This window comes from Gordionus sp. m RMFG-2023, chromosome 3 (genome assembly GCF_954871325.1).
Source record: "Gordionus sp. m RMFG-2023 chromosome 3, tfGorSpeb1-WG-v2, whole genome shotgun sequence".
Taxonomy (NCBI): domain Eukaryota; kingdom Metazoa; phylum Nematomorpha; class Gordioida; order Chordodea; family Parachordodidae; genus Gordionus; species Gordionus sp. m RMFG-2023.
Window position 1 is genome coordinate 43,585,696 of NC_088777.1, and position 27,469 is coordinate 43,613,164.

General features: G+C 26.4%; 2 protein-coding genes across 2 annotated transcripts; one reads left to right on the top strand and one right to left on the bottom strand.

Annotated features, from left to right (window-relative positions):
* Window positions 1-974: 974 nt before the first annotated feature.
* LOC135926380 (BAI1-associated protein 3-like) lies at window positions 975-27,469 on the top strand. The gene is made up of 33 exons (XM_065462236.1): window positions 975-1,076; window positions 13,865-13,949; window positions 14,212-14,292; window positions 14,723-14,957; window positions 15,022-15,126; window positions 15,540-15,681; window positions 16,394-16,516; window positions 16,609-16,696; window positions 16,747-16,950; window positions 17,013-17,122; window positions 18,263-18,380; window positions 18,429-18,553; window positions 18,612-18,702; window positions 18,762-18,815; window positions 19,226-19,320; window positions 19,797-19,848; window positions 19,902-19,937; window positions 19,996-20,147; window positions 20,207-20,333; window positions 20,411-20,482; window positions 20,531-20,605; window positions 22,613-22,705; window positions 22,750-22,848; window positions 23,259-23,375; window positions 24,053-24,115; window positions 24,197-24,343; window positions 24,634-24,750; window positions 24,811-24,894; window positions 25,333-25,414; window positions 25,468-25,506; window positions 25,558-25,681; window positions 27,141-27,334; window positions 27,384-27,469. Exons 1-33 carry the CDS (start codon window positions 1,048-1,050, stop codon window positions 27,467-27,469), a joined length of 3,444 nt encoding a protein of 1,147 aa, XP_065318308.1. The 5' UTR covers window positions 975-1,047.
* LOC135925845 (uncharacterized) lies at window positions 11,624-13,043 on the bottom strand. The gene is made up of 4 exons (XM_065461367.1): window positions 12,753-13,043; window positions 12,251-12,707; window positions 11,991-12,204; window positions 11,624-11,933 (listed from the first exon to the last, which is right to left on the bottom strand). Exons 1-4 carry the CDS (start codon window positions 13,041-13,043, stop codon window positions 11,624-11,626), a joined length of 1,272 nt encoding a protein of 423 aa, XP_065317439.1.

The following is a 27,469-nucleotide window of genomic DNA, read 5'->3' on the forward strand; positions in this document are numbered from 1 at the left end:
TCGAAATTTCTGAATATTTTGAGATTTTATGTTTTTCCTTGTGATCCATGATGTCAAGGGCTTGGTTGGAAAGGGTCAGGGGATCAATACATAAATAGTCCCTATGTTTTTTAAATGTTTTTACGCATAGACGCCATAAGAAAACAAAGTCCCTTGGCAAATGACCGTACACAGGGGCATAACTAAACCTTCCAATTTTCTTGGACTTTAAGGATGCTAATCTAAAATTCTCTAAAATTAATATTGTTTTTTTTACTTCAAAATTTTTATTTTCTAAATTTTTTGAAAAGGCGCTTCGAAATATTACGTGGCTCGAGCCCCTAATAGCACCATCTAGTGACCACATTGTTTAACATGCCCAGTGAGTGAGCTAGTTAGAATATGCTTCTAAAATAAATGACTTAAATAATTATTGATATCTCGACTCAATCTCTTAGCTTAGGAGTGCTAATTCCATTTTTTTTATTTACCGGTGCCGAGAGAGAAAAAAAAGGCGTTTTAAATCAAATATAAAATATTTTATGTCAATTCATTTAAATTTACCTAAGGATTTGATTTATTAATAATTTTATTTCATATAAAATTAATTTTATTAGAAATAAACTCTACTTAATTATACAGGAATTATTTTGTGTTATACAGATATTACTTTTATAGGTATAAAAATAAGCCAATTTATTCTTTTAAAAAATTTGCTTAAATATAAATTTCATCTTAAGGACAATGTCCCTAAGAAGGATATATTTGTTGACCAAAGTATAATTATTTATAAAAAAAAATATATATAAATAATTAAGCTCCGTAACGGAAATGACGATATATCGATTTTAGTGTACTATTATTTTATTATAATTTTACAAACTATTTATTTAATATATTGTATGTATCAAATAGAAGTTCATTATATTAAATGGCATTATTATAAACTAATCGATAATTTATTTTTCACTCTAAAAATTTCATTTATTTTATAAAAAATAAATAGCAATTCTTAATTTAAAACATCTAAACTTTTAAAAAAATATTCTAATAATATCTTCTTCTACAATGGATCCTGAGAATTATACTGATAGCAGGTTATAAATTTTTTAAAGAATTAAGGAAATTTTTTTTATTTAGTCAAAATTACAGCTTGATTCTCATTTTATAATAAAAATAAAAATTTTATTTAAATAATTTTTAAATTTTTTGTCATTTATTTTAATATATGTAAATCGCAGAAACAAATTTATAAATTGTATAAACATTATTATAGTAATATATTAGTAATATTGTGATTTCTTTGTGTATGCGTCATAATTACCTTAAAATCCTTAATTTTAGGGAGAAAAAATACTAAATTATAATTACAGTGTTTGATAATGTATAATTTCGTTTTTTTAGGGAGGAAAAAAACGAAATTATAATTACAATGTTTGATAATATACCTTATTATCTAATGATACAAAATAAATTGGCTTACTTCATAATAATAAAGTGACAATTTCAAAATAGCTTACTAGATATATATTATTACTACACTAGGTTAAGATATCATTTAACACTCAAATATAGCAAAGCATACATTTATTTGGAAGATCAACGGTTCTGTCATATCTGTCTTAGACAAGAACCGAATATTTTGAGGACCAGTATTTTTTCGAAGGCCGTCAGGACTGGTCTTTTAATTATTTTTACTAATTTTTTGTCTATATTAATTTTTTAGAGGAGTTTTAATGTAATTTCTTTTTTTGGTAGTGTGAATAAAGGCTCAATTTTTCCCATTTAAAATTAAAATTTTAGCCAAAATAATATTTTTGCAAGCCTCGAGAGTTCGTTAATAGATGTCCAACCTTTCTACTATCAGTGAGAAAAATCTCCAGTATTTTCAAATCGAGCCGTTTAACAATACTTATTTTAGTTCATTTTTGCAATATACTATGACGATGAATGTCAAAAAAGCATTTTACTTTAAATTTAAATATTTTGTTATATTTATTATATTATTATTCACATTTGATTTGATATTATTAACATAAAATACATAATAAAATGATAAAACAAGATTTAAATCAGGCATAAACAAAAATATTACAAAAAAAATTAAAAGACCGGATAGGAAAGGAAGGAAAAGAAGGAAAAGAAGGAAAGGAAGGAAAGGAAGAAAAGGAAGGAAGGAAGGAAGGAAGGAAGGAAGGAAGGAAGGAAGGAAGGAAGGAAGGAAGGAAGGAAGGAAGGAAGGAAGGAAGGAAGGAAGGAAGGAAGGAAGGAAGGAAGGAAGGAAGGAAGGAAGGAAGGAAGGAAGGAAGGAAGGAAGGAAGGAAGGAAGGAAGGAAGGAAGGAAGGAAGGAAGGAAGGAAGGAAGGAAGGAAGGAAAGGAAAGGAAAGGAAAGGAAAGGAAAGGAAAGGAAAGGAAAGGAAAGGAAAGGAAAGGAAAGGAAAGGAAAGGAAAGGAAAGGAAAGGAAAAGGAAAGGAAAGGAAAGGAAAGGAAAGGAAAGGAAAGGAAAGGAAAGGAAAGGAAAGGAAAGGAAAGGAAAGGAAAGGAAAGGAAAGGAAAGGAAAGGAAAGGAAAGGAAAGGAAAGGAAAGGAAAGGAAAGGAAAGGAAAGGAAAGGAAAGGAAAGGAAAGGAAAGGAAAGGAAAGGAAAGGAAAGGAAAGGAAAGGAAAGGAAAGGAAAGGAAAGGAAAGGAAAGGAAAGGAAAGGAAAGGAAAGGAAAGGAAAGGAAAGGAAAGGAAAGGAAAGGAAAGGAAAGGAAAGGAAAGGAAAGGAAAGGAAAGGAAAGGAAAGGAAAGGAAAGGAAAGGAAAGGAAAGGAAAGGAAAGGAAAGGAAAGGAAAGGAAAGGAAAGGAAAGGAAAGGAAAGGAAAGGAAAGGAAAGGAAAGGAAAGGAAAGGAAAGGAAAGGAAAGGAAAGGAAAGGAAAGGAAAGGAAAGGAAAGGAAAGGAAAGGAAAGGAAAGGAAAGGAAAGGAAAGGAAAGGAAAGGAAAGGAAAGGAAAGGAAAGGAAAGGAAAGGAAAGGAAAGGAAAGGAAAGGAAAGGAAAGGAAAGGAAAGGAAAGGAAAGGAAAGGAAAGGAAAGGAAAGGAAAGGAAAGGAAAGGAAAGGAAAGGAAAGGAAAGGAAAGGAAAGGAAAGGAAAGGAAAGGAAAGGAAAGGAAAGGAAAGGAAAGGAAAGGAAAGGAAAGGAAAGGAAAGGAAAGGAAAGGAAAGGAAAGGAAAGGAAAGGAAAGGAAAGGAAAGGAAAGGAAAGGAAAGGAAAGAAAAGAAAAGAAAAGAAAAGAAAAGAAAGAAAGAAAAGAAAAGAAAAGAAAAGAAAAGAAAAGAAAAGAAAAGAAAAGAAAAGAAAAGAAAAGAAAAGAAAAGAAAAGAAAAGAAAAGAAAAGAAAAGAAAAGAAAAGAAAAGAAAAGAAAAGAAAAGAAAAGAAAAGAAAAGAAAAGAAAAGAAAAGAAAAGAAAAGAAAAGAAAAGAAAAGAAAAGAAAAGAAAAGAAAAGAAAAGAAAAGAAAAGAAAAGAAAAGAAAAGAAAAGAAAAGAAAAGAAAAGAAAAGAAAAGAAAAAAATAAAAGAAAAAGAAAAAGAAAAAGAAAAAGAAAAAGAAAAAGAAAAAGAAAAAGAAAAAATGAATGAAATAAATAAGACCTGGATGGGTTTTTATTTAAGAACCGTGTATATCGGTCAAGGCCGCAACATTCACTAAGTATTACACATTTAAAACGGAGTATTCAAGATTTCTTATACGGCCAGTTCAAAAAAAAATTAACAAAAAAGGAAACCCAAATCTAAAATTAGCGATAAAAAAAAATAGAAATCTAAAATTAGCCAAAATAAATTCGAGGCTCACTCAATTCCCAAAATGGTTCCCATATATAGGGAGCGTTGATAAAATCCTTTAATTTTCATTACCCCTAAATATTTTAAATGTAAGTGGTGGCGTAACAAAAATTGATTAACATTATCAAATAATACCTCTAAATAGTGTATTAGAGTATAGAATAATAAAAAAAATTCATATTTTGATTTTTAAATTTTTGTGTTACTAAAAATTTGAGGCACAGTGTAACAAGCTAAGGTGAATTGGAACACCAGTCATGACAGAATGCCAAATTTTTTATTTATTTAACATAAATTTTCTTGATTTAATAACAAAGAATGCTAAAATTTAAAAACAAGAAAATTAATTCTAAGCAAATCAAATTTTATGATTTAATAACAAATAACAATAAAGTATAATTTTTAATAATGATTTATTTAAAAGATAGAAAACTTAGTGTTGTTAAACAGCTAGATTTAACCCGATTTTTAAACTCAATATTTTAGCCAAAAAATATTGCCTAGGCCTCGAGATTTCGGGAATAGATATTCAAATTTTTGTGCAATATGACCAAAATTTTAAGGCACGCATAATATTTTCTGGATAAAATATAACCATTTTAACAAATCAGCTCAAAAGCCCTTTAACAATACTAAGAAAGCTTGACAGCAATTTCAACTAATAAATCTAAAATCATAGTAGTAAAATAATGTGTTTTAATTAAGTGTAAGGCTTTTTTTATTCTATCAAACAAGATTTATGACAAAATGTATAAATTATAGGATTGTCATATAGTATATATATCATCACTCTTAATCTGAGGGAGTCTATTATGCATTGAATGGCATCAACATTAGAATATTGTATACTTAAAAATTCTTTGTTTAGGATAGATAAATGATATCTACAAAAATATGAATTGAATTTCGATTCGAATATTCTATTTGAAAATTAAATTCATTAAAAATATTTTATTTTTTTAAAAAAATAATTAATTATCAAAATTTAAAAAAGTGAAAATATTTACGAAAATTTTGAAAAATATATACAAATTATTTCGAACAATACGAATAATTCGATACCCGGGCCGGGCCTAAATAAAATTTTTTTAAACATATCCGGGCTGGGCCTACAAATTTTTTTTTAAAATATATCCTGGCCGGGCCGGGCCTAAGATTGTTAAACCCGGGCCGGGCCTTAATATTTTATATAAAAATTTTTACATTATGAGTTAATGGCTATAAGATTATATTATATTATAGTTATGATTAATATAATATTGGGTGATGGTTAACACTACCTAACACCCACAGATCGATCTAATTATTAATTTCCTGCAAATTTATTCAAAGTATTAATATATATTTTTTATAATTCATATCTAAATTTTTAAATATTTACCAAAACAATCAAATAAAGGAATATCATGGCACAAAATACTAATTTAATAAAATTAAAAATAATATTTATTTTTTTAGAAATACAAATAATAATTTAAAATCTAAAATATGGGCGAAATTTAACATCATCATAGATGAAAATAAAAAAAACATTGGCTACTTCAATGACATATAATAATACCTAGACTGACGATTCATTCATTAAAAGTGTACATCAATACAAATCAGCTAGAGACGCCATCTTGGTTACTGTAATAAATATTAAAATTTTAAACGAGAGCCTAATTTTATATTATATCTGATGCAAACTTTATTAAAGAATTGCCTGTTCATCGAGATAATAAGAAAGTAAGTTATCAATTTAATATTAGTTTTTAACATGAAAATAATTATTATAAAGGTTACCAAAATGGCGGGTCAAGCTGATTTGCTTTTAACGACGCTTAAAAATGCATTTTAATGAATGAATCGTCAGTCTAGGTATTATTATATGTCATTGGGCTACTTACAATGTAAGAATTGTTCAAGTATATTATCTTATAATTATAAACATGGTACATCACATTTTAAAAGACATAGATGTGATGGTAAATCCATGAAAATTAATAAAAAAATTTTACACCTGAAAAACCAACCTATAAATGTAATATAAAATATTCAAAAGAAAAATTTATAGATCATTCCTTAACACTTTGCGCAAAAGATATTAGACCTTTCGAAATGATAGCTGGGAATGGGTTTCTTGAATTCAGCTAGGCTCTAGTCGATGTTGGGGCAAAGTATGGTAAAATATCAACTCATTGATTTCACATCCCACCACTCTATCACGCCACCCTAAAGAAAAATGTAATAAAATAAGAAACATTTTGGTTGATACTATTGCCCCAGTAATCAAGAATCGATTTATGGCTGCTTCCACTGATATATGGTGCGATGACCATAAAAAGAACTCGTTTATAACAGTTAACATGCACTATATATCAGATGACTGGAAGTTAGTGAAGAGAAACCTATTTACCGCTAAATTTAAAGAAGTGTCAAAGACTAGCAAAGTAGTTAAGGATGAACTATTAAAGAATTTTCATATTTTTATTTTAACACTAACGATTTTATTAATATAATATTTGTTACAGACCAAGAAATATTATAAAAGCATTGGAGTTAAATGAACGATTAAATTGTTCTTGTCATATATTAAATACAATTTTAAGAAATTCATTTAACTTCAAATATTTGGAAAGTAATACCCCATTAATAAAATCAACAATAGATAATACTAAAATATTAGTGGGGCATTTAAAACAAAGTAATAAATGCCAGCATTTTAAAGCCCTTTATCAAGATATAGAAGTCCGCTGGAACTCTAAATACAATATGCTCAATTCTGTTTAATCTCAAAATGAAGAAATTATAAAAGTTCTTCAAAAACATGGGGGATCGGAAAAGTATTATATTATAGACTTTCCGATTCAGTATCTAGTCAAAATTCTTGAGAATTTTAACAGAGCTATTGTTGAGTTACAGTCGGACTCTTGTACTCTTTTTAAAGTGGTAATTTGGTGTTATGAACTTCTTGAAGTCTGTAATACCTTTCAAAGCGAAAAAGGAGAAATAAAATTGATATTACTTAATATAAAGCATTTTTTAATTGAAAAATTTGTTTTACACAAGTATCATTTTATTTCTCTTTTTCTCTGTCCCAAATTCAAGCAATTACGTATGTTGTCAGGGACAGATCGCAAGATAACGGAAAACTATATAAAAGATTATTTTAAAATTACAAGCCAACATTTTTCATTATTTTTTTTTACAATATTATATAATACAATTATCTTCTTTTGTTAAAAATTTATATTATAAAATAAATTATATTAATATTGTGCAATTAAATTATATTTTCAAAATACTATTTATTATACATGCATTTTTTTAAATAGCGATTTAATTTTATTTTATAAATTAAATAGTAAATTAAATACAATATATTATATTCTCAAAATATTTTACATTTTTATAAATTAAATATTAGTTTTATTTTTTTTAAATGCAATATAAAATATAGTATATGCTCAAAATATTATTACCATTTTTATGATTATGAATATTAGTTTTATTTTTATAAATGCAATATAAAAATACTATATGCTCAAAATATCCATTTTTATAAATAACAGTTTTATAATTTTTATAAATTCAATATAATATTCTCAAAATATTAGCTTTTTACATGTATTTTTTAAATAATAAGCGATAATACTCGCTGAAAAATATGGTAAAATACCTGATAGGTGAATTTTTGTATATACCAGGTCGAATATAATTTTAAAAAATTCCGAGGGGCCTTAAATTTTTTTTTAAAAATATATCAGGGCTGAGCCTTAAATTTTTTTATATCCGGGCCGGGCCTGAAATTTTTAAATCCGGGCCGGGCCGTAAAAATTTTTTTAAGAAATATCCGGGCCAGGCCTAAAAAATTTAAAACCGGGCCGGGCCGGGCCGTGCAAATGGTACCTCTGCAGGTCTCTGTTAAATAATAATTATTTAATAAAATCAATATTTTATATAAAAGTATTTAATATTTTTTAAATTAATATATTTTTAATTAACTTAATTTTTTTTTTTTAAAGAAATTCATATCTATATTAAACAACAATACATACGCATCTCATTTTTAATAATTTTTATTAGGAAATGAGGAAACAAAAAATAATTATAATTTTGCACTTTTAAAATTAATTGAAGATACCTGGGTAAAATATATATATGTCTTTTTATCGGTATAAATTATTATAATTTAAGAAACGCGGCCAAATATAAATCAATATTAAGTAATTAAAATTATTCTATAAGAATATCAGAGACCTGCTGGCCCACCTGGAACGTGAGGGAAAATGATATAAATAAATATGCAAAATAAACCAACATTATTCAAAACTTAGTCAAAAATAACGATCCTAGGAGGGCAAAAAAATTATTAACTTTGTAGGTCTCTGAAAAAATATACAAAGAATTAATTATTTATACAATAAATTTAAGCATTCTAAATTTCATTAAAATAAAAATAAATTTATTGGATAGATATTATTCAGTATAGGAGAAAATGTGTTCAATGTATCATTGGCCTGATTAACCCAGGCTTTAAAAGCCATAGGGGATTAAAGTTAAATATTAAATATAACTTCTCTCTCTCTCTCACCCTATATATATATATATCAGAGACCTGCAGGTACTCTGGTTGGACCGTACATAAATTTTTTAATATATTCGAGCCGGACTGGGCCAGTTCTAAAAATCTTTTTAAAAACCCGGTCAAAAATTTTAAAATCAAATATTTTAAATCGCCATTGTTATCTATATAGATAAATAATAAATATAATATATTTTAAAAAAATTCGAGCCGGGCTGTGCAAATGGTACCTCTGCAGGTTTCTGAGATTATATAAGGATTTTCCAAAAAAGAATATTACTCGAATAATGAATTAGTCGTTACGAATTCGTTTAAACAAATGAAATAATTTATTATTAAGTCGTTTGAAAGAATCGAATACAAATAATTTATTATTCAATTCGTTTTTGTGTATAAATTATATACATACCTATTCAAAGATGATATATGAATTTTAAAACTTCAAATGTTAAAAAAAGTTGGAAATATTTTTTTTACCACCAAATATAAATTTGGAAAATAAATCAAAGACATATTTTATCTTCAATTTTAAAATAGTTAACAGATTCTCTATGTATTTTTTTTATCAAAAGATAAATATTATAAATATTGCTATTGAAAATAAAATTGGAGTTTTGTAAAAATTTTGGTTAATATAATAATACTCGACAAGCCACTTGCCGAACTAATCCGGTCTCCTTTATGCAAAATTAATATTATAAGAATGAGCTTCCATCTTAATTTGGAATGCATTCATAGTTTAAATTAAAATTAAGTAGCCGGTAAGAATTTACATTCCTTTATGTATTTCTCAGGTGCTTGAACAAAAGGGAAGGATTTTTTATTGAAAACGATTGAATGAGGATAAAATTTCACTTTTAAATTAAGCGTAAATTGATTGATTTTTATATAGTGGTGCCCAAATATTTGCAGCTTTCAATTGCCGATATCTGATATTCATTTATATCAATGCTCTCTTTTTCATCTCCTCCTATCACCATATACTCCGTCTTTTCTCTATTTACTTTTAGTCCGTACTTTTCAAAATTTCACTTTTAAATTAAGCGTAAATTGATTGATCTTTATTTAGTATTGAAATAAATATTTTGCTTAAATTAAGATTTTAAATCATTTTTACATTATTATTATTGTTAATATTATTAGCACAACCATTAATGATCTCTATCTGCATTGGGTCTAATTTTTCAGGCCGGGCTCGAAATTTTTATAAAAAAATTTTCCTTGCTCAGCCCAATTCCGAACTAAATTTATTTTATTTGTACAGAAAAGCCCGACCCAAAATAAAAATTATATGTCTGTCCGGCCCGGTCCGAATTTATTTAAATATAGAAAGATTTAATTTTTTTTTTGATTGCAAAATTTTATCTACAAATAAAATATATTAGCGCCTTATTTCTTGCATATATCAATTTATTTTAAAAAAGGGATTTCATATTTAAATAAATCCCGATCAGCCCCGGCCCCAATTTTTTTAAAAAAATATTAGGCTCAACCTAGTCCGAGCGGAAATTAATTTTTAATGGTAGACCCGGCCTAGTATAAAACCCGTTCCGACTGTGCTGGGCTCGATTCTGAAAGTATAAGCATGATAGAGATAGGCCTAGCCTGTCCCAGTCTTAAACGTCCAGTGATATTTTTTATAAAGATTTTCTAGCTAGTCTTTATCAGTAAAATTTTTTAATTAAAATTTGCCCAAACGTGTAAAACAAAATTTTACAAGGAAAAATATCCTAAATTTTCTACTAAGTTTTTCTCAGTTCCTTCTTTGCCCTATTCTTCCCGTGTTTCTGTCGGGTTGAAAAGAGAGGCAATTCTTAGTATACCAAAAAAATCTCTATAAAATGTATTAAAAATTTTTAAATGGCCCCATTGATCAATTTGAACAAGGTAATTATTTTGTGGTGCTGTGACAGCAAATTTAAACCGCACTGTATTAAAGGAACAAATAAAATATTTGAAAATTATGCAAGAAATTATATCTTATACATAGGGGAGAAGTGCCATGAATGGCCATGTTTTTGCTTTTTTGAAAAAAAAGTATTAAGAATAGGGTTTAACCAAACAAATTTGATATCAGTGTGTAGCCAAATTATTAATCTTTAAAATAAAATTTGAATTAAAGCTCTATCTATAATTGTTTATGAGCTAGATGAGGTTATGTGAAAGTTGCCATATACTATGTGTTAACTGGCCATAATATATTAATTAAGAATTTTATTATAAATATGAAATACTTGCAAAAGACCTATCTTATATATTTTTTCATTTTGGGTATATAAAAATTTAATTATACACTAATTTAATAAGTATAAGCATCTAAATTTTTCATCATTCATTTAATGATACTTTATAAATTAATAACTTAATTATCTTTTTGTTAAACAGTTTAATTTCAATATAAAATTAACCACTCTCTATTTAATGACTTTATAAATTATTATCTTAATTATTTACATGTTATAGACTATTTTAATAATTTAATCATTCATCAATTTATAAATTTATGTTTAATAAACTTAGTTAGACAATATATTATTTAGAATTTTATTATAAATATGAAATATTACAATTAGAAATACTTCATGTTAATATTTCTTAATTTTTAGGCAATAAAAATTTAATTATAAGTATTAACATCTAAATTTATCATCATCTATTTAATGATAATATTTTATAAATTAATATCTTAATTATCTTTTTGTTAAACATTCTTATTTCAATATAAAATTAATCTCTATCTATTTAATAATTTTATAAATTATTATCTTAACTATCTACATGTTAAAGTGATTTTTAATAATTTAATCATTCATGATGTTTAATAAACTTAATTAGGCAATTATTAATACACAACAATAATAAAAGCCATTTTATTAATTTATAAATGAAACAATTATAGTATCTTTATTTACATACATAATAAACAAATAAATCATTGTTATTAGTACATTAAGTATAAGCCCATTCTTCACATTGCATGCATTTAATCCACTCTTCACCTTTCTTGCTCTTTGAATATGCCTTCTTGCATATTATGCAAAGCCACTCATCATTAGTTTTCTTTAGATTTTTTTTTATTGTTTTTTTTAATATTTGTTAATTTATGTTTTTTATAAGGTGATGAGGTTAAAATTTCTGATTTCTTTCTCCTCTTGTCTTTTTTGATAATATTATTGCTATATAAAATTGGATGTGGTAGAATAGATTGTGAATTCAAATTATTATTGGGCTGATGACATGATGTTAATCATAACTCATTATCAGAAGTCATAGGCATAGGGCTAAGAGTGGAATTTATTGTATCATTTTCAGGATCACAATAAGCTAATTTCCCTGCCCGAGGAATATTGGATAATTCTGACATATCATCATCATTAGATATTAAATTACTATCTTCAGAGAATATATCAGGGTTGAAGGGATATATCCCACAGGCTAAAAATCCATTCTGAATATTTTTGGGGGTTGTAGCTTTAGGAAGCTCCATTTTAATAATTGATGGTATTTCATATATGGTAAATGATTTGCCTACATGGTTTCTCATCCAATTGTCAATGCTGTTATTATAAAAAATTTTAAATGGTCCAAAGATTGATTTATCTAGTGGTTGTAACTTGTGGGAGCAGTGTGGTGGTAGGGTGAGCAGGATTATTCTATTGTCTCTGCAAAAATCTATTGATCTTAGTGAGCAATGTGAACAATGATTGTCTAATATTAATAAATTTTTATTTGTTTTGGATGCTTTTGTTAGTTTGCAAAAATGAGTTAAAAATATCAGGAATTCATTTTCCTGCATCCACCCAGATCCATTTCCAGCACCAATACAACCTGAATGAAGTAAAATATAAATAATAAACATTCACATTATAAAAACCTATAGGGCCTCTCTGATAAACCAATCTTTGTATCGAATTCTTGGAAATAGTAACATAGGAGGAACCAATTGCATTTATAGCTATAGCAATGGTCACTAAGGATCCTCTTTCATCTGATGTTAAAAATCCTACCTGTTTCATGCCCTTCTCTGCAATAACTTTACCAGGATCTTGGACAGTGGTTACTCCAGTCTCATCCATATTCCATATGTCTTGTGGTTCAAATTTATATTCATCCATTAGAGATTTTAAATTATCAAAAAAAATTTTGACACTGTGAGGATTGAAGCCTCGAGCTCTAGCCAAGCTTGTTGCTTCAGGGGTTCTAAGGGCTAATGTAGGATGTCTATTTTTAAACCCTTTGAACCAATCCAAGCCAGCCATTCCATCATGAGTCCAACTTTCTGGAAACTTTAACTCATATTTTTTTGCTAAATCATGTGCCAATATTCTTATCTAATATTTAATAGAGAATTAAATTGTTTAAAATATAAATTTTACTTGCTTTATGCCAAAACCCATTAGTGATTTACTAGCCTGAATTATATAATCTTTTAAAAGGTCCTCCTGAGCTTTAGTGAATATTAGCCTATTTGAACTCCATCCCATATGAGGATATTCCAAAGTCTCTTTATATTTATTCATAGCTCTTCTTAAAGTCGTTCTAGGAATATTAAATTTATTAGCTATTGATAGTGTTGATTTTTTATTAATGATTATATCATCAATTGCCAGTTTAATTTGTTCATCACTTGAATTTGCACCAAATATTGTTTTGCGCGCCTTTTTCATTTTAATATGAATGTATGATTTTGGCCAGTCAATGCCTGGCCAGACAAAGTTTAATTTGTTCATCACTTGAATTTGCACCAAATATTGTTTTGCGCGCCTTTTTCATTTTAATATAAATGTATGATTTTGGCCAGTCAATGCCTGGCCAGACAATACTCACCTGTCTATTATTAATAAGCGCCTCTATATGTCTATTAAATAAAACTTTTAAAGTCTTATTTTTTGTGTGAATAATGCTAAATGCCTAAGGATAATATTTATATAAAATATCAGTAATCTAAATTAGTAATTTTTTCACCAAACAAAAAAATGTGTAACGTGATTTTTCCAGAAAGAGGTACCAAAAACAGTTTTTATAAAATATTTTTATATTGGATTGCTCTATTCAATAAATGAACTTAGGTAAAATAAATATCATAAATATACACATTTTGACTAATTTTGAGAGAAATCGGTCCAATAGAAAAAAAGTTAAAGGGTGGTGGCCAGTCTTCAAACGTGGCCATTTATGGCACTTCTCCCCTATATAATTTTATGAATTTAATAGATAAAGCTTTCTTGGGATTCATGTTGAGATTTCTTTAAATATTTTTTTAAAAAATTAATTGTTACATTTCATGTTTAATTTTTATATAAATTTTCCACAAAGACCGAAATTTTTATCCATTATTTTGTAATTAATAATAGAGAGGATGTCAGCATGAAAATCTTTTAAAATTTTAACAAGCATTTATGCCTATATATACATCAAATTATTTATTAAACTAATCTATTTAACTTTATATAATTGACAAAAATATTTTTTTTAAAAAAAATATAAGAATCCCACAAAGTGATCATGAATTTTTTGAGAAAATATTTGCCTTGCTGAAAAAGCACAAATATGATCAAATACCATCATACGAAGTAATTATTAGATGCTTATTTTAACATGATCATTATCTCATTATATCAAAATTTATATATTAATAAAATATTTGACAACTTTTTCATATTAAAGGACCTTCAATGAGTTTAGGCTAATCAAACCTATACAAATGTTGGTCCCACAGTCATAATTAGAATTTTATAAAATTAGATTTGAAAACAACATTTTTTAAAAATATTACCCCCTCAAAATATTGAATTCTGGAATTTTATTAACAATTATTTAAATTTAATCATAAAGAATGAATTGAAGATGGCTGAACAAAATGAAACCAAATTAAAATTACCAATTCACGAAGTCGAACAAATCCCGGATAAACAGGTATAATTTTTCATATGCGAAGTCTAAATCCTTGTTATTTTGTTTTTACTCTTAAATACACTAAAATAGGATTGTCCTAATTAGATTATTGTTTTCTCAAAATTTTTCATAGTCATATTTTAGATATCAAAAAGTAGTTAGCTATATAAAGCTTCTTTTTTTTTAAAAAAACGTTTGTTTTTACAAAATAGACATTCGTCCTGTTCGATCAATAGCTTAAGTAATTTGACTAATATTTTATTTTATTTTTATAAGTAATCAGGTATGGATATTTGCGATCTGCAAAACCCGGTCTAGCCCATCCGTAAGTCTTGCCCGCCAGCCGGGCTGAGCAAAGAATTTAAGAGGTCAGACTGGGTTTCGCGGACCTCTAATGGACGTACCATATAGTAAAACTTGATTAAATATATATATATTTTTTTAAATCTAGAAAGAGAAATTATATATTGAGGTGCTATATACCATTGAACATAAATTGGGAAAAATTGATATAGACAAATTGAAATACCCGCAAGATTTATATACATATTGTCAAGAGGCATTTAAAATCGATGATAAAACTCATGAAAGATTATTGGACACAGCGCAAAAGGAAAAACCGCCAACTTTGGTGTTAAACATTGATTTAATCGAAGCAAGAGATTTGGAGTCTAAAGATGTAAATGGTATATTAGCAATTATTTTTTATGCGGAATGGAATTATATATATATTCATGTATTTATTTTTAGGATATAGTGATCCTTATTGCATGTTAGGAATCATACCTGGTGATCGAAAGGATGATATTAGTGTTTGCGAACCTATATCTGAGCCAGATCTGCATAAACATCAATGTAGGTTAAATATAAAAATAAATATTCAAATTGAAGTTTGGCGCTTTATTATAATGATCGGCATGGCGCTATCGGTGGGAAGTGATTCCCCCCCCCCGCGGCAATTTTTTAAGTTTCTCTAAATATTATTTTAAAATCTAATAATAAAATTTTTTAAATAATTGCCATTGCAAAAGAAGTGTACAGCACGAAAAAAAAATCACATTTCGCAAAAATTATTTTTTTTGGTAATAAATATTTTGTTAAATCGCGGAATTAATTGGTAAGACATAGAGCTGGAATTAAAATGATTTTACATTAACAGGTCAAAGTCTTCAAAAAAGTGAGATTAAATACAATTTATAGAAAGTACCCCCCCCCCCCTTAAGAAAATTATAGACATACCTATGTTTATAATATAATTTTTTAAATAGGGAAAAGAAACACTAAAAAATCGTTGGATGTTCAAAATATATTACAAAATATATCACAAAGTGCTATACCCGCAAACTACATTCATGTGTCATCGGTGCAATATAAAACATTGTCCCCAAAATGGAACGAAAAATTTAAATGGTATAGAACATATAGACTTGTAAAAAAAATTGAAAATAAATATCAATTTATTTACAATGTTTTTTTTCTTTTATTTTAAAAAAATATCCAAAATCTACACATGAAAAAAAAAATACATTGCCAGTTCGAAATAATGTTGTTTAAACCCAAGATTTTAGCTTTAGTCTATCAACGGTTTACGTATCATTTATGGTACATTGATTTTGAATTTTTCGCAACAGCGGAAATATCATAACCTCAATGTAGCGCTGTGTTTTGTATAGAAAATAGATGGATCGATTTTGTAGATAATTTTAATCTTTATCTATAGCAGCCTGAAGTATTGATTGTGGTGATTAAAATGAGCCGATTAGTATAGAAAATTAGTTGAAAAATAAAGAGACATATTTTGCTTCTTCTCCAAATAGTAAAAATGCGATTCACATGCGAACGCTTAATTATTTGGTCGGAAAAAATACAACCCCCCCCCTCCCTCCCTCTCCCTTTGTTCCTACTAACATTTTTTTATCCCAAGCCTCTCATTCTTCTATTTTTCTTTTAGTATAATCTTGGTTCCAAATTATTTGGGGTCTGAAAAATATACACTTTAATCCCCGTCTAAATACTCTATATGGTTATGCCTTTTTGTGCCAAATATAGTAAGTATCATTAACTTTGGTGAAAACTTGTTTTTTTAAATATCACTTATTCATTTACAATTTTGCATCTTTAGCATAATACAGGATATCAATAAGGACCAACTTCATTTAGATATTTGGGATCATGATGATGATTTTTCTGTCTCCGAAGCTGCAAAAAAATTGAATCACATTCAAGGATTTAAGGGTATGGGCAGGTAAATTATTTAAATTAAAAAAATATAAATATATATAGTTTTAAATATATGTATATATAATTTTATTTGTTGATTTCATAACTACTTTGAAGATATTTTAAGCAAATTGTCCAATCTGCTAGAACCAATGAGGATCAAAATGTGGACGACTTTTTAGGATGTATAACCTTAAATCTTAATGTAAACTTAATTTGACTTATAAGATAATATATCATTTTTTATATATAAAGAATATTCCTTCAAATGGGATTGACAGGTGGTATGATCTCAAAGGGCGAACTACAAAATCTAAAGTGCAAGGGCGTGTAAGGTTAAAATTATATCTATCTACAAAAGAAGATACCAATGATTCGATTGAGGACAACTTCAGTGACATTGAGCAACACATATCTTTATATAAAATCTTCATCGAATATGAATTAAGGAGACTGCCGGTATCGATTTTTTAAGAAAATTATTTATTAACTGTTAAATTTGTTTTTAAAACAAAATTAAGGAATATTTATCATCTTATCATTGGAATGGTAATCTTTCGTCTAAAGCAATGGTGATCATGCATCAGCATGCGATACAAGGGGATATCACTGAAATTCAAGAAGCCTTATGGTAAATATATTAGATTATTTCTCGGGTTTTTTTTTCGGATTTTTGTAAAAATCAAAAAAATTTGAAACCTAATCATATAGGGAAGACCCAGGCCCAGGGAGATATGTCAGAACTCATTTGAAATATATTAAAGTTTAAAGAGTGAAAACCTGTCACAATGGATAATTATGATAAGAATGCATGACAAAAATATATTATCTCTATGATCAGATACAGGCGCATAACTAAGGACAAATTTGCATGTTCTCGTATATATCATTTTAAGCTAATAAAAATTTTCTCCCTACACACCCCAACTACCCTCTCCCCCTAAAAATATATACAATTAAAAAATATTTTTTAAAAAAGTGAAAACCCAAAATTATTTTGTAAAAATCTAATATAACCAAAGGCTACAATTAGTGGACATTAAGAGCTCAAATAAAATTTATGGAGGTTAATTATGAAGTAATAAGGGAATTGATTGATAATATATAAAATAAAAATCGTAACACACCCGTTTAATTTTTAAAACCACTGATTTAAGATTTTTATATATATTAGAGACATGCGGGGATACCATTTGTATCCGGCTAGGGAAAAAATTATTTTGTCTCGGCCCGAGTTATGTATTTTTAGGCCCGGCCCGGATTTTTTTAAAATATATCACATTTATTTTTAATTTTTATAATTAATAATGACGATTTAAAAAATTCGATTTTCCTTATTTTTAAAAAAATATTTTTAGGCCCGGCCCGACTCGGGCATTTAAAAAATAATTTAAGCGCTTCTCGGACCGGGTATATTTAAAAAAAATTAAAATAGGTCCGAGCCCGATATATAGTTAAATAGATATATATATTAATGTATATAAATTTTAATTATGAAATAATAAGATAATTTATACACTCATTTGTTATTAAATAAAAATAAATGAAATAATCTAAAATTTGGAGTACCAATTGCCCAGGTTTGTGATCCAACCTACCCTATCATCTGTTCCGACGTGCCCTAATTTGTAATGTTATAATTTAGTCTTTTTTTTTAAATTATTTTGGAGAAATTCCCTTTTTTTTAATTTATAGAAAAGAAAGAGAGAAAAAAATATTATTATATAATCTAAATTTATTTTTACCCTATTATTGTATACGATAATTCAAGCAAATGGGAAGCGTACAGCTATGCTCATAACATTTATTCATTAGATTTTTCATTGATACTAAAGTTATTGCAAAATTTGGATTATACGTACGATGAAAACATTATTAATAAGGATGAAGTTAAATCTCAATGGAAATTTTATATATCATTGATTTTATATTTTTAGGAAAATATATTATCGGAATCATTTAAATCTTTCATTCACAATTCTCTAACAAGCATAATAAATATAGACTGCAATTATCCCGCAACAAACAAGGCATCAAATAAACGTTTAGAAACGTTATTAAGGTAATATGAACATTCTGTTTAATCTTCAAATATATAAAGTGCTTTTTACAAATTATAGTTGCTTAGAATACATGTACAAGATGAAATTATTCAAAATCTGTTGCCCATTTGTCAAAGACTGTTCGATTGAAATCTCAAATGTGATTAAGGTTTTATTTATTTATTTTAAATAATTTTCTAAGGTAAATTATTTATCTATTTTATATAGAAAAGCTGTGAATCAAAATATTTTCAATTAAAACATCATGTGGAGAAAAATCAAGTATTATATATTGTATACAATATGACATAAGTTTGATATATTTTCAATTTTAAAGAATTTACGTGAGCGATGTCATTTTAAAAAAATCGTATACTGTAAATGTATTCCTGATACATAGGGCACTAATACTTCTATGAATTTCAGACAATTTTGCAGAATTTTTGAACTACATATTAATTTTATTTATTATATATATATATATATTCAAAATATCATAATTTATGGCCAAAATCATCTGAAATTTATAAGGTACAAATTAATTTATACATGCCGGGTTTAAAATCGCTCTCGTATATGATTTAAAATGGAGAAATTCGGAGGATTTTAGCATAAGTTCTTTATTCCAACTTACAAAATGTATGTATTTATTCATATATTATTCATCCCTAAAAATTAACTTTTTATATTAGGATGATTATAATATGGGAAATATTTTGAAACTTTTGATGAAAATAAATTTTGAACTCTACAAGTCACAAAAATATTATAATGATATCTTTCTAAGGTAAATTTTATAACGATTAGTGTATTTTGTTAAGATTCATGACATTAACAAATTTTTTATATTGTTAAATTTAAAAAAAAATGAAAATTTGTTAATTAGTTTATGATACATTTTTATAAATATAATTGCGAAATAAAAGAGGCATTATTAATTGTTTATTTGGCCTGCCTTATATTTTGTCTATTTATAAACCTATTAAAGTTAGAAATAACATCAGAGAGCCAGGCATACCCGGATCGGGCCGATCCGGGCCGGGCCGTGCAAATGGGGAAAACAAATCAAATATATTCACTTAAAAAAGGCGCGTTATTTAAATAATTATGTTCCTATTGCTAAAGCTAATTAAAGCTGAATTTAAGAAAATAATGAAGAACTCCTGAAAAATAAGAGAATAAGTTAATAAGATAACGAAAATTTGATTTTGATGATCTGGATTGCAAGTCCTTGACGTATTTATTTTTTTAAATATATTATAGATCATCAAACATTAATTATATCGAGATCGTTACAAATGTCCTCACGAAACTAGTATAAAATTATGATTTTTTAAGATATAATTTATCAATTTTTTATTCAAAAAGTTTTTAGTTGATTTTTCAAAGATTCTAGATGAAGAGGTATAAAAAAAAATATTTAATGATCTACAACAATTTATAATTTATATAATGTATAAAGATGAATGAGTATCGAAATATCAAGACCGATAATTTTTTGATTCACCTAGAAAAATATAAAAAGAATATAGATAAAGATTATAAATTATTCGATTCCATATATTTTGAGATATATTACGAATTACAAATTATGATAGGGTATTCCTCACAGATGTATAAATATTTATAAAATATAAATATATCATTTTTTTAAATATAAATTGATATTAAAGTACTGATCCTAAATCGACGCAGATGGACGAATATTTTTTATGGTTTATTGTCCCATTGTATAATTGGTTTAATCTAGCGGAATCTAATATAAATATAAGAATGAATATGGCCATTGAACTAGACAAGGTATATTATTTGGTTCATTCATTATAATATACGATAGAATTTATTGTTCATTTTCTAATGAAATGTTTTCTTTTTAGTTAGAACCAATAAAACATAAAAACAAGACAATTTCCTCGAGCATTATCAATTTAATCTATTGCTTGAAACAAGTTTAAGAAATATTATGGGAAATCTATATGTGATATTATGATTTTTAGATTAAACGCATATGGAATGATTTACATTGGTACAATAGAATCGTGTCCCTACTTTTTATTGAAAAAATATTAGAGGTTATATCTTATTAAACTTAAATTAATTTTATATACTACAGATTAGCGATTCATGCATTGAATGCATTTGAAAGTGTACATAGATTGAAGCCAGCTATAGCGCCATTTTGTGGTTTGCAGGTCGTTTAAATGACATAAAGGCATTAATATAATGATCGATAAGAAATTGGTCCACGTGCAAACCATTAAATGGAGCTACAGCCGAATCCTATATATGTAAACATTTAATTGACGAATCGCCTATACATTTTCTTTTCCTATGTTATGAGAAAATTATAATATAAAATTGTATATCATAAATATTTAATCATTAATTTATTTTATAATTTTTTGAATTATAATCATCCTTATATTTATGATAAACATTTTTTTCCTACATGGAAACCAGAGCCAATAGTATTATAATCATTTAATTCTTTTGCGATAATGAATGAAGTTAGGTTACATATTAAATCTTACATCATATTGTTTCTAATTTATTTTACTTACTTAAATTAATTTTATACTAATTTATAATTATAATGTTAATTTACCCATTAGTAAATTAGAGTGAAAGAGAATATAAAATTTCAAAATTTTGAATCAAAACAATTCTAGGGAGATAGTAAACTATAAAAAAAAACACTAACTAAAGATGAATATTTAAGATATTTTTTTCCATTTTTTTCGCCCAAAAAAAAAATATCTCAAAATTTAGTATATCGTGGCTCCAGAATTAGGGGGCTCTATCTGACATTTTTGAAAATCGAGTTAAAGGTGTAAGCTAAGATATTCATATCCATTTTTGTCTAATTGGTCTTCTCTACCCTTCTAGAGTCTAAAAAAGGTTCTATCTAAATATTATCTATTGAAAACTATAACTGCAATTCCGAATTTAAAAAAAACACTTTTATGAAGGACTATCAATAAATCATTTAAAGAGTGAATACTGTTCTCTAAACAACAATGTTCAAAATAATTTCAGGTTTAACAGTACTGAGAAAGAGTATCTTACATATCTAGGGCCACCCTTAGGCAATGAAGACTCCTTCACTAATCTTTTTGCAGATATTTTAAAGGAACTTAAACAAATCCATCAGATTTTCTGTATCTCACGGCACACCAGTCCTTTTTTTTGCTAAAGAATTGCCTTATAATTCCGAAGATTCTTTACATCCTACGTACGATCAACACTTATTTTTCAATATCCTTCTATTCTTGCTACCTACGAACAAGGGACCAAAATATTGACCGAACAAACAGTCAATCTTAAATTTGCACTCTCCAACTTAAGTCATGATGCTATTGTTGAAACAGAACGAAGTAAACCAAATGTTCGCGTTTTACATCCCAACCATTTATTCATACCAATAATTGCTACAACGCTAACTTCTATTGGCACTCACGCCCTAGCCTTTTACAAGGATCTTGGGCATTGCATCATATCGAAAAATTTAAATGAAGGCTTTTACTAGACATAGAATAGCAATTAACATAATTCTATCTAACTACAGTAGTTTCCTATTATCTTTTGATGGATTAGAATTCATTTAATATATTTTAGATAACTTATGTAACTAACATTGCGCAAAAGAAATAAGTTTAAAATTTAATGAACTCTTCGGAAGATAATAATTTATACACATTCATTTTTTTATTAGAGTTTGGAATCATTTTTACTTAAATCAATTTGAAAATTTTCTAGTCAACATGCACATTTTAACCATGAGCGTATACTTCTAAAATTAATATGAATTTATTTTAATATAAATAAAGCTGTTTAATAGTGTTCTGCCAATTTTTGTTTCATAAATTGTACTTTTAAACTTTAAAGTGGATAATCTCATTCCGTATAAGAGTACAGATATCGCACTTTGATTTTGAATCCACGATATATTAATAAAGGGTATTGAAGTTTTTAATTTTATTGCCTCTTGGTATCGGTAAATAAAAATTTTCAACCAATTATTTTTGATATTATAACTTAAATCCAAATTATTATTTTTTTTAATAAACCTAACAATTTAGATTCAACATCTTTCAACTGTTTATTATGCGGATTCCTTCATACCCAAAGCAAATAAAATTATTTATAAAGGCAAAAATTCTTGTGTAACAAAGGTACAAAATATAAAATTTAATCTAATTTATTGGTAAATTCTTAGCAATGTTTATTAGTCAATAATATGCAATACCTTCTATATTATTTATCGCTATCGCCAGAAGATCTGTCATTAAAAGATTCCTTACAAACCGTTAAAAAAGTATAACTAACTAATCATTTAAAATAATGTAAATTTTAATTAATTCATAAAAGATCCGCAAAGCCCCTCCGTCCGAAAGTGGAAATTTTGGAAAAAATTAAAACAGACCGGGCCGGATTTGTTTTTAAATAAAAATAAAACGACCTGGGTGGGTAATTTGTGCATGAAAAAAAATTAACGGTCCGGTTCTAACTTTTCTTAAAATTTTTATGGACCGAGCCTGGCAAAAAATTTCTGCTCAGGCCAGACAACTTGTAAAAAAAATTTACGGCGAGAAGCGGACCGGGATTTGCAGACCTCTAATATCATATTATAATTCCTATTTCTTTTCGATGTTTAATAAAATTAAAATATCTCCCTTTTTCTTCAATTTTAATTTATACATATTTTAAAACATAAATTTTAAAAAGGTTTATCCCGACGATGTCTATATCAAAACATCTACCGATATTAATAACATTTTCGATAGTAATAAAGATTACATAGATTTAAAGATTGAAATACTTATCAAAGAATTGGTTGAAAAGGTAATTTATTTTGTTTTTCAAAAAAAAAAAATTTTTATATTGTTATTCATTTTATTCTAAATTCCAGGTTAATTATTATACTATCTATTCATTCTTTATTATTAATTATAATGGGTCATATTGTATAAATAAAGATACTTTTATATTATTTGAAAGTGCGTAGAATTGTTAGTGTGTATATGCCAAAGTTTGAAAGCGTAAACTGAAACTCTCTTCACGGGGTCATTTTAAAAATATCCAAAAACCGATTGAAACAAAAGTGCGAGTAATTTATCAGAGTTTGCAATGAGAACCCCGAATGAACAACATTTAACTACTTGGCCCAACTTTACTTTTTTCAAAAATATTCAGAACTGGATCATAACCTTTTTTTGTGTCCAGTGCCCAAACTTTTTCAAAATAGTGTTGACGGTTTGATTTGAGCAGATCTTCATAAATGGCTAGCTCAATATCTTTGCTAGAAAAATATTGGCCATGGCTCGAGATTTTGAAAATAGATATCCAAACCATTGTAACTGTGAGCAAAATCTTGAGACTTGGGTTATGTTTTTCTATATAAAATAGTTAACCTTTTTATAAGATAAGCTCAAATCGAGCCGTTTAATAACACTACTACTTTGCATATCATACAAAATGTGAGCAAATTATTTTATTATAATTTCTTCTTATTTTACAAGGTAAAAAATGATACTGATATAGATTTCCAAAATTTAAGATGCAACGAGCAAGATGAGAAGGGGGTAAAAATCATTTTATAATAATTTTATGATATTATTTTTTAAAAATATGTTTTCAATCTATAATTTAAAAAAAATATTCAGGATATTGAGCCTCTGATTAAATACCTTAACGAAACTTTATTGATTTGTAACCAGAATATGTTGAAAGCGCCTTTTAAGCAACTTTTGAAATATATATACCTAATGATTATAGACGAAATCAAAATCGGATTTGACGTTAATAAAACAGTTTAAAAAATATATATTATAATCTAGGTTTATTTTAGCAAATTTTAAAAAAATTAAATTTTTATATAGCGAACATTTTTTTTTATTTAGATGGACCTGATTTAACCGGAAACAAAGTCATTACCCTATTTATTTCAAACATATGGCACAAAGTTTTGGACATTTATATTAGTAAAATCTTTGTGCTATATTTTTTATTGAGTTAACCGTTTTTACAAATTGGCTCAAATCGAGCCGTTTGACAATACTAGTTATTATTGATTTAAGTTATGAAATTTTTTTTTTTACAGAAATCACAACCACATTGCAAAAGATTACAAGAAACGCTGAATATATTTAAGGATTTCTTTTTTGCCAATGGTGAAGGATTGTCAAATAACCAATTATCGAATAATCCAAAATATATAGTAATAAACATAATTATGATATAATAAAAAAATAATAACAATTTTTTTATATATAATAAGGCATTGACAAACAATTTGGTATGGTTTCAAATGGATACAAAGGATATTATTGATTTCATTTTATTGAAAAGATTAGAAAAACAAGTATAATTATAGTTCATTCCAAAATGAGCATTTGCCTCTTTTGTTTATATAATATTTAGATTTACATAATCGACTTTTTGTTTTAGTAATTACAGGTTTTACCAGTATACCACTGGTAAAATGAGAATATTTAGCCAATAAATATATAAAAACTACTTATACTTATATTAATTTAAAATTTATATTTTAGTTAAAATAAATGTAAAAAGCCCAAATATATTTTTAATAAAGAATCAAATGTATTGGTGTTTATAAAAACCGAATTGTAAATGTATTTGCGTGATTAAATTGAAGATCAAAATTTCATAAAATTTGATTACAAATTTGGGCACTAATGTACTTAGTAAATCTTAAAATTTCCCAATTTAAATAAATATTTTTAGTTATCATAAATTTTAAATCGATTATCTATTTTATTGAATTATAAATATACCTTAGAATATGACATTGGATTCTCCGTATGGGATCTTAACAGTCAAATCATATTATAATAATCGTGATTCTACTTTAACATTGAAAAGTATTAAACTATTTTTGTTTTAAAATATCATTTATATAATGAATGTATAAAAGTAATATCAGCCCAGAATTTGCCTTCTATGGATAAAAATGGTTAGTCTATTTTTTTATTCTCTGGTTTTAAAAAAATATATATTGATGTAGGGCTTAGTGATCCTTATGTTACGATAGATTTGATGCCAAAATTCATTTTTAAAAATATCGATAAAAAAACTACAAAGGTTATGAAAAAAACACTCAATCCTTTTTATGATGAGGACTTTACTTAGTAAATTACTCGTAATTAATAGATATATTAATTTTATTTATTTTTATGCCCTTAATTAAACATCCATATTCAGCAGTGAGTAGCAAATACTAATTAATTTTATTTAGTAAGTTAGTTATTTCGTAGAAAGAACATATCTAAATTAAAATGATAAAATTTTTACATATTATTTTTTTTATGCTTTATTACGAAAGAAGATTCGAGGCGCGTCGTTAGGCATATGAAAAAAGGGTGCTAGAAAAAATTAAAACGCATCTAAAAAAAATTTATGTAAAAATGCCATCTAAAATTTTTTTTTAAATATCACAACATAAAATATACTAATTAATTGAAAGTTTGTTAAGAAAATTAGAAAGAAAGAAAGTACTTTAATGTTCTTCTAAAACGTTTGTTTGTTTAGGCACGCTTATATTCTTTTAAATGCAAATTTAAATATTTTATTATTAAAGTCAATTTTAAAAATTTATTAAGCCTAAATTTTTTGAAAAAAATATTATATTGTATTATTTACATTTTTTTTATGTAAATAAATATCATTTGGTGATATTTTTTTGCATAATATATAACTTATCTAAAAATGATGAGTTATATAAATAATTTATAAAGTAACTTGACATTGTAGCTAATTACTTTTGAAATATAATTGTAACTAATTTGTAAGTAATGAGTTATTTTTTAAAGAAAAATCTTAACAACACTTGTAAAAATATTGCATTTATGAGAAATAAAAATATTTATAAAATTTAATGTCATTTATATAAATTAGAGACCTGCAGGCCTGGCCCTAAGCGCCGCTCGAGTACACGAGTAGGCCATAATTTAATTTTTTTAAATATACTCGAACCGGGCCTAATAATTATTTTATAAAAATATCCGGATTGGGCCTAAAAAAATATTTTTTAAAAAAGCCCCCCCTATTAAAACCAAATATTTTAAATCGCCATTAACTATAAAAATTAAAAATAAATAAAATATATTTTAAAAAAAATACTGGGCCAGACCGGGCCGTACAAATGGTACCTCTGAAAGTCCCTGATATATATTATATAACTTTTTTGAGTGTAAAAATATAACTCTAAAAATTATATATTTATATTGCGGGTAAAGGTAGTTATAAAAAAACGTAAAATTAAAAATTGATAAAGAAATTAAGAACATGTAGTAAATCGACATAAAAACGTAAAAATTGATAGTTATACATTAATTACGAGAAACTGGATATTATAATTCTCTTTGCCACAGAATACAATTAAAAAGTTTCACATAATGTATAAAAATGTAGTAAATAATAATTATTTTTTTGTGAATTAGAGAATATTGCTTGTTAGAATTTTTTCATTTCATTAAAATTAACGTTTTATAATTTGATTTTTAAAAAGCTTAAGCAACCAAAGCACATAGCTAACGACGCGCGCGTCTATCATTAGCTACTTCATTAACATAATAATATTTAAATTAGTCATATAGATCCTAGTCAATGTTCTCATATTTCCTCAATAATAAAATTTACAATCATGGATCAGGATATTTTTGAAAAGGATTATATCGGGGAATGTTATTTATCATTGCATGACATACAAGGACTTGAAGGGGAAGAATTTTCTATCGATGATATAATTCCTACATACCTACAACTGATAAAATTTCAAGAAAGTTGGTTATTAATATTCTTAATTAATACTTCTTTTTATTGTTCATAAAGATGTAGGTCCTGAAAATGTGATAGAATTTAGAAAGGAAAGCGACAACTTAGCAAAAGATTTTTATAAAACAATAAAAAATGGATAA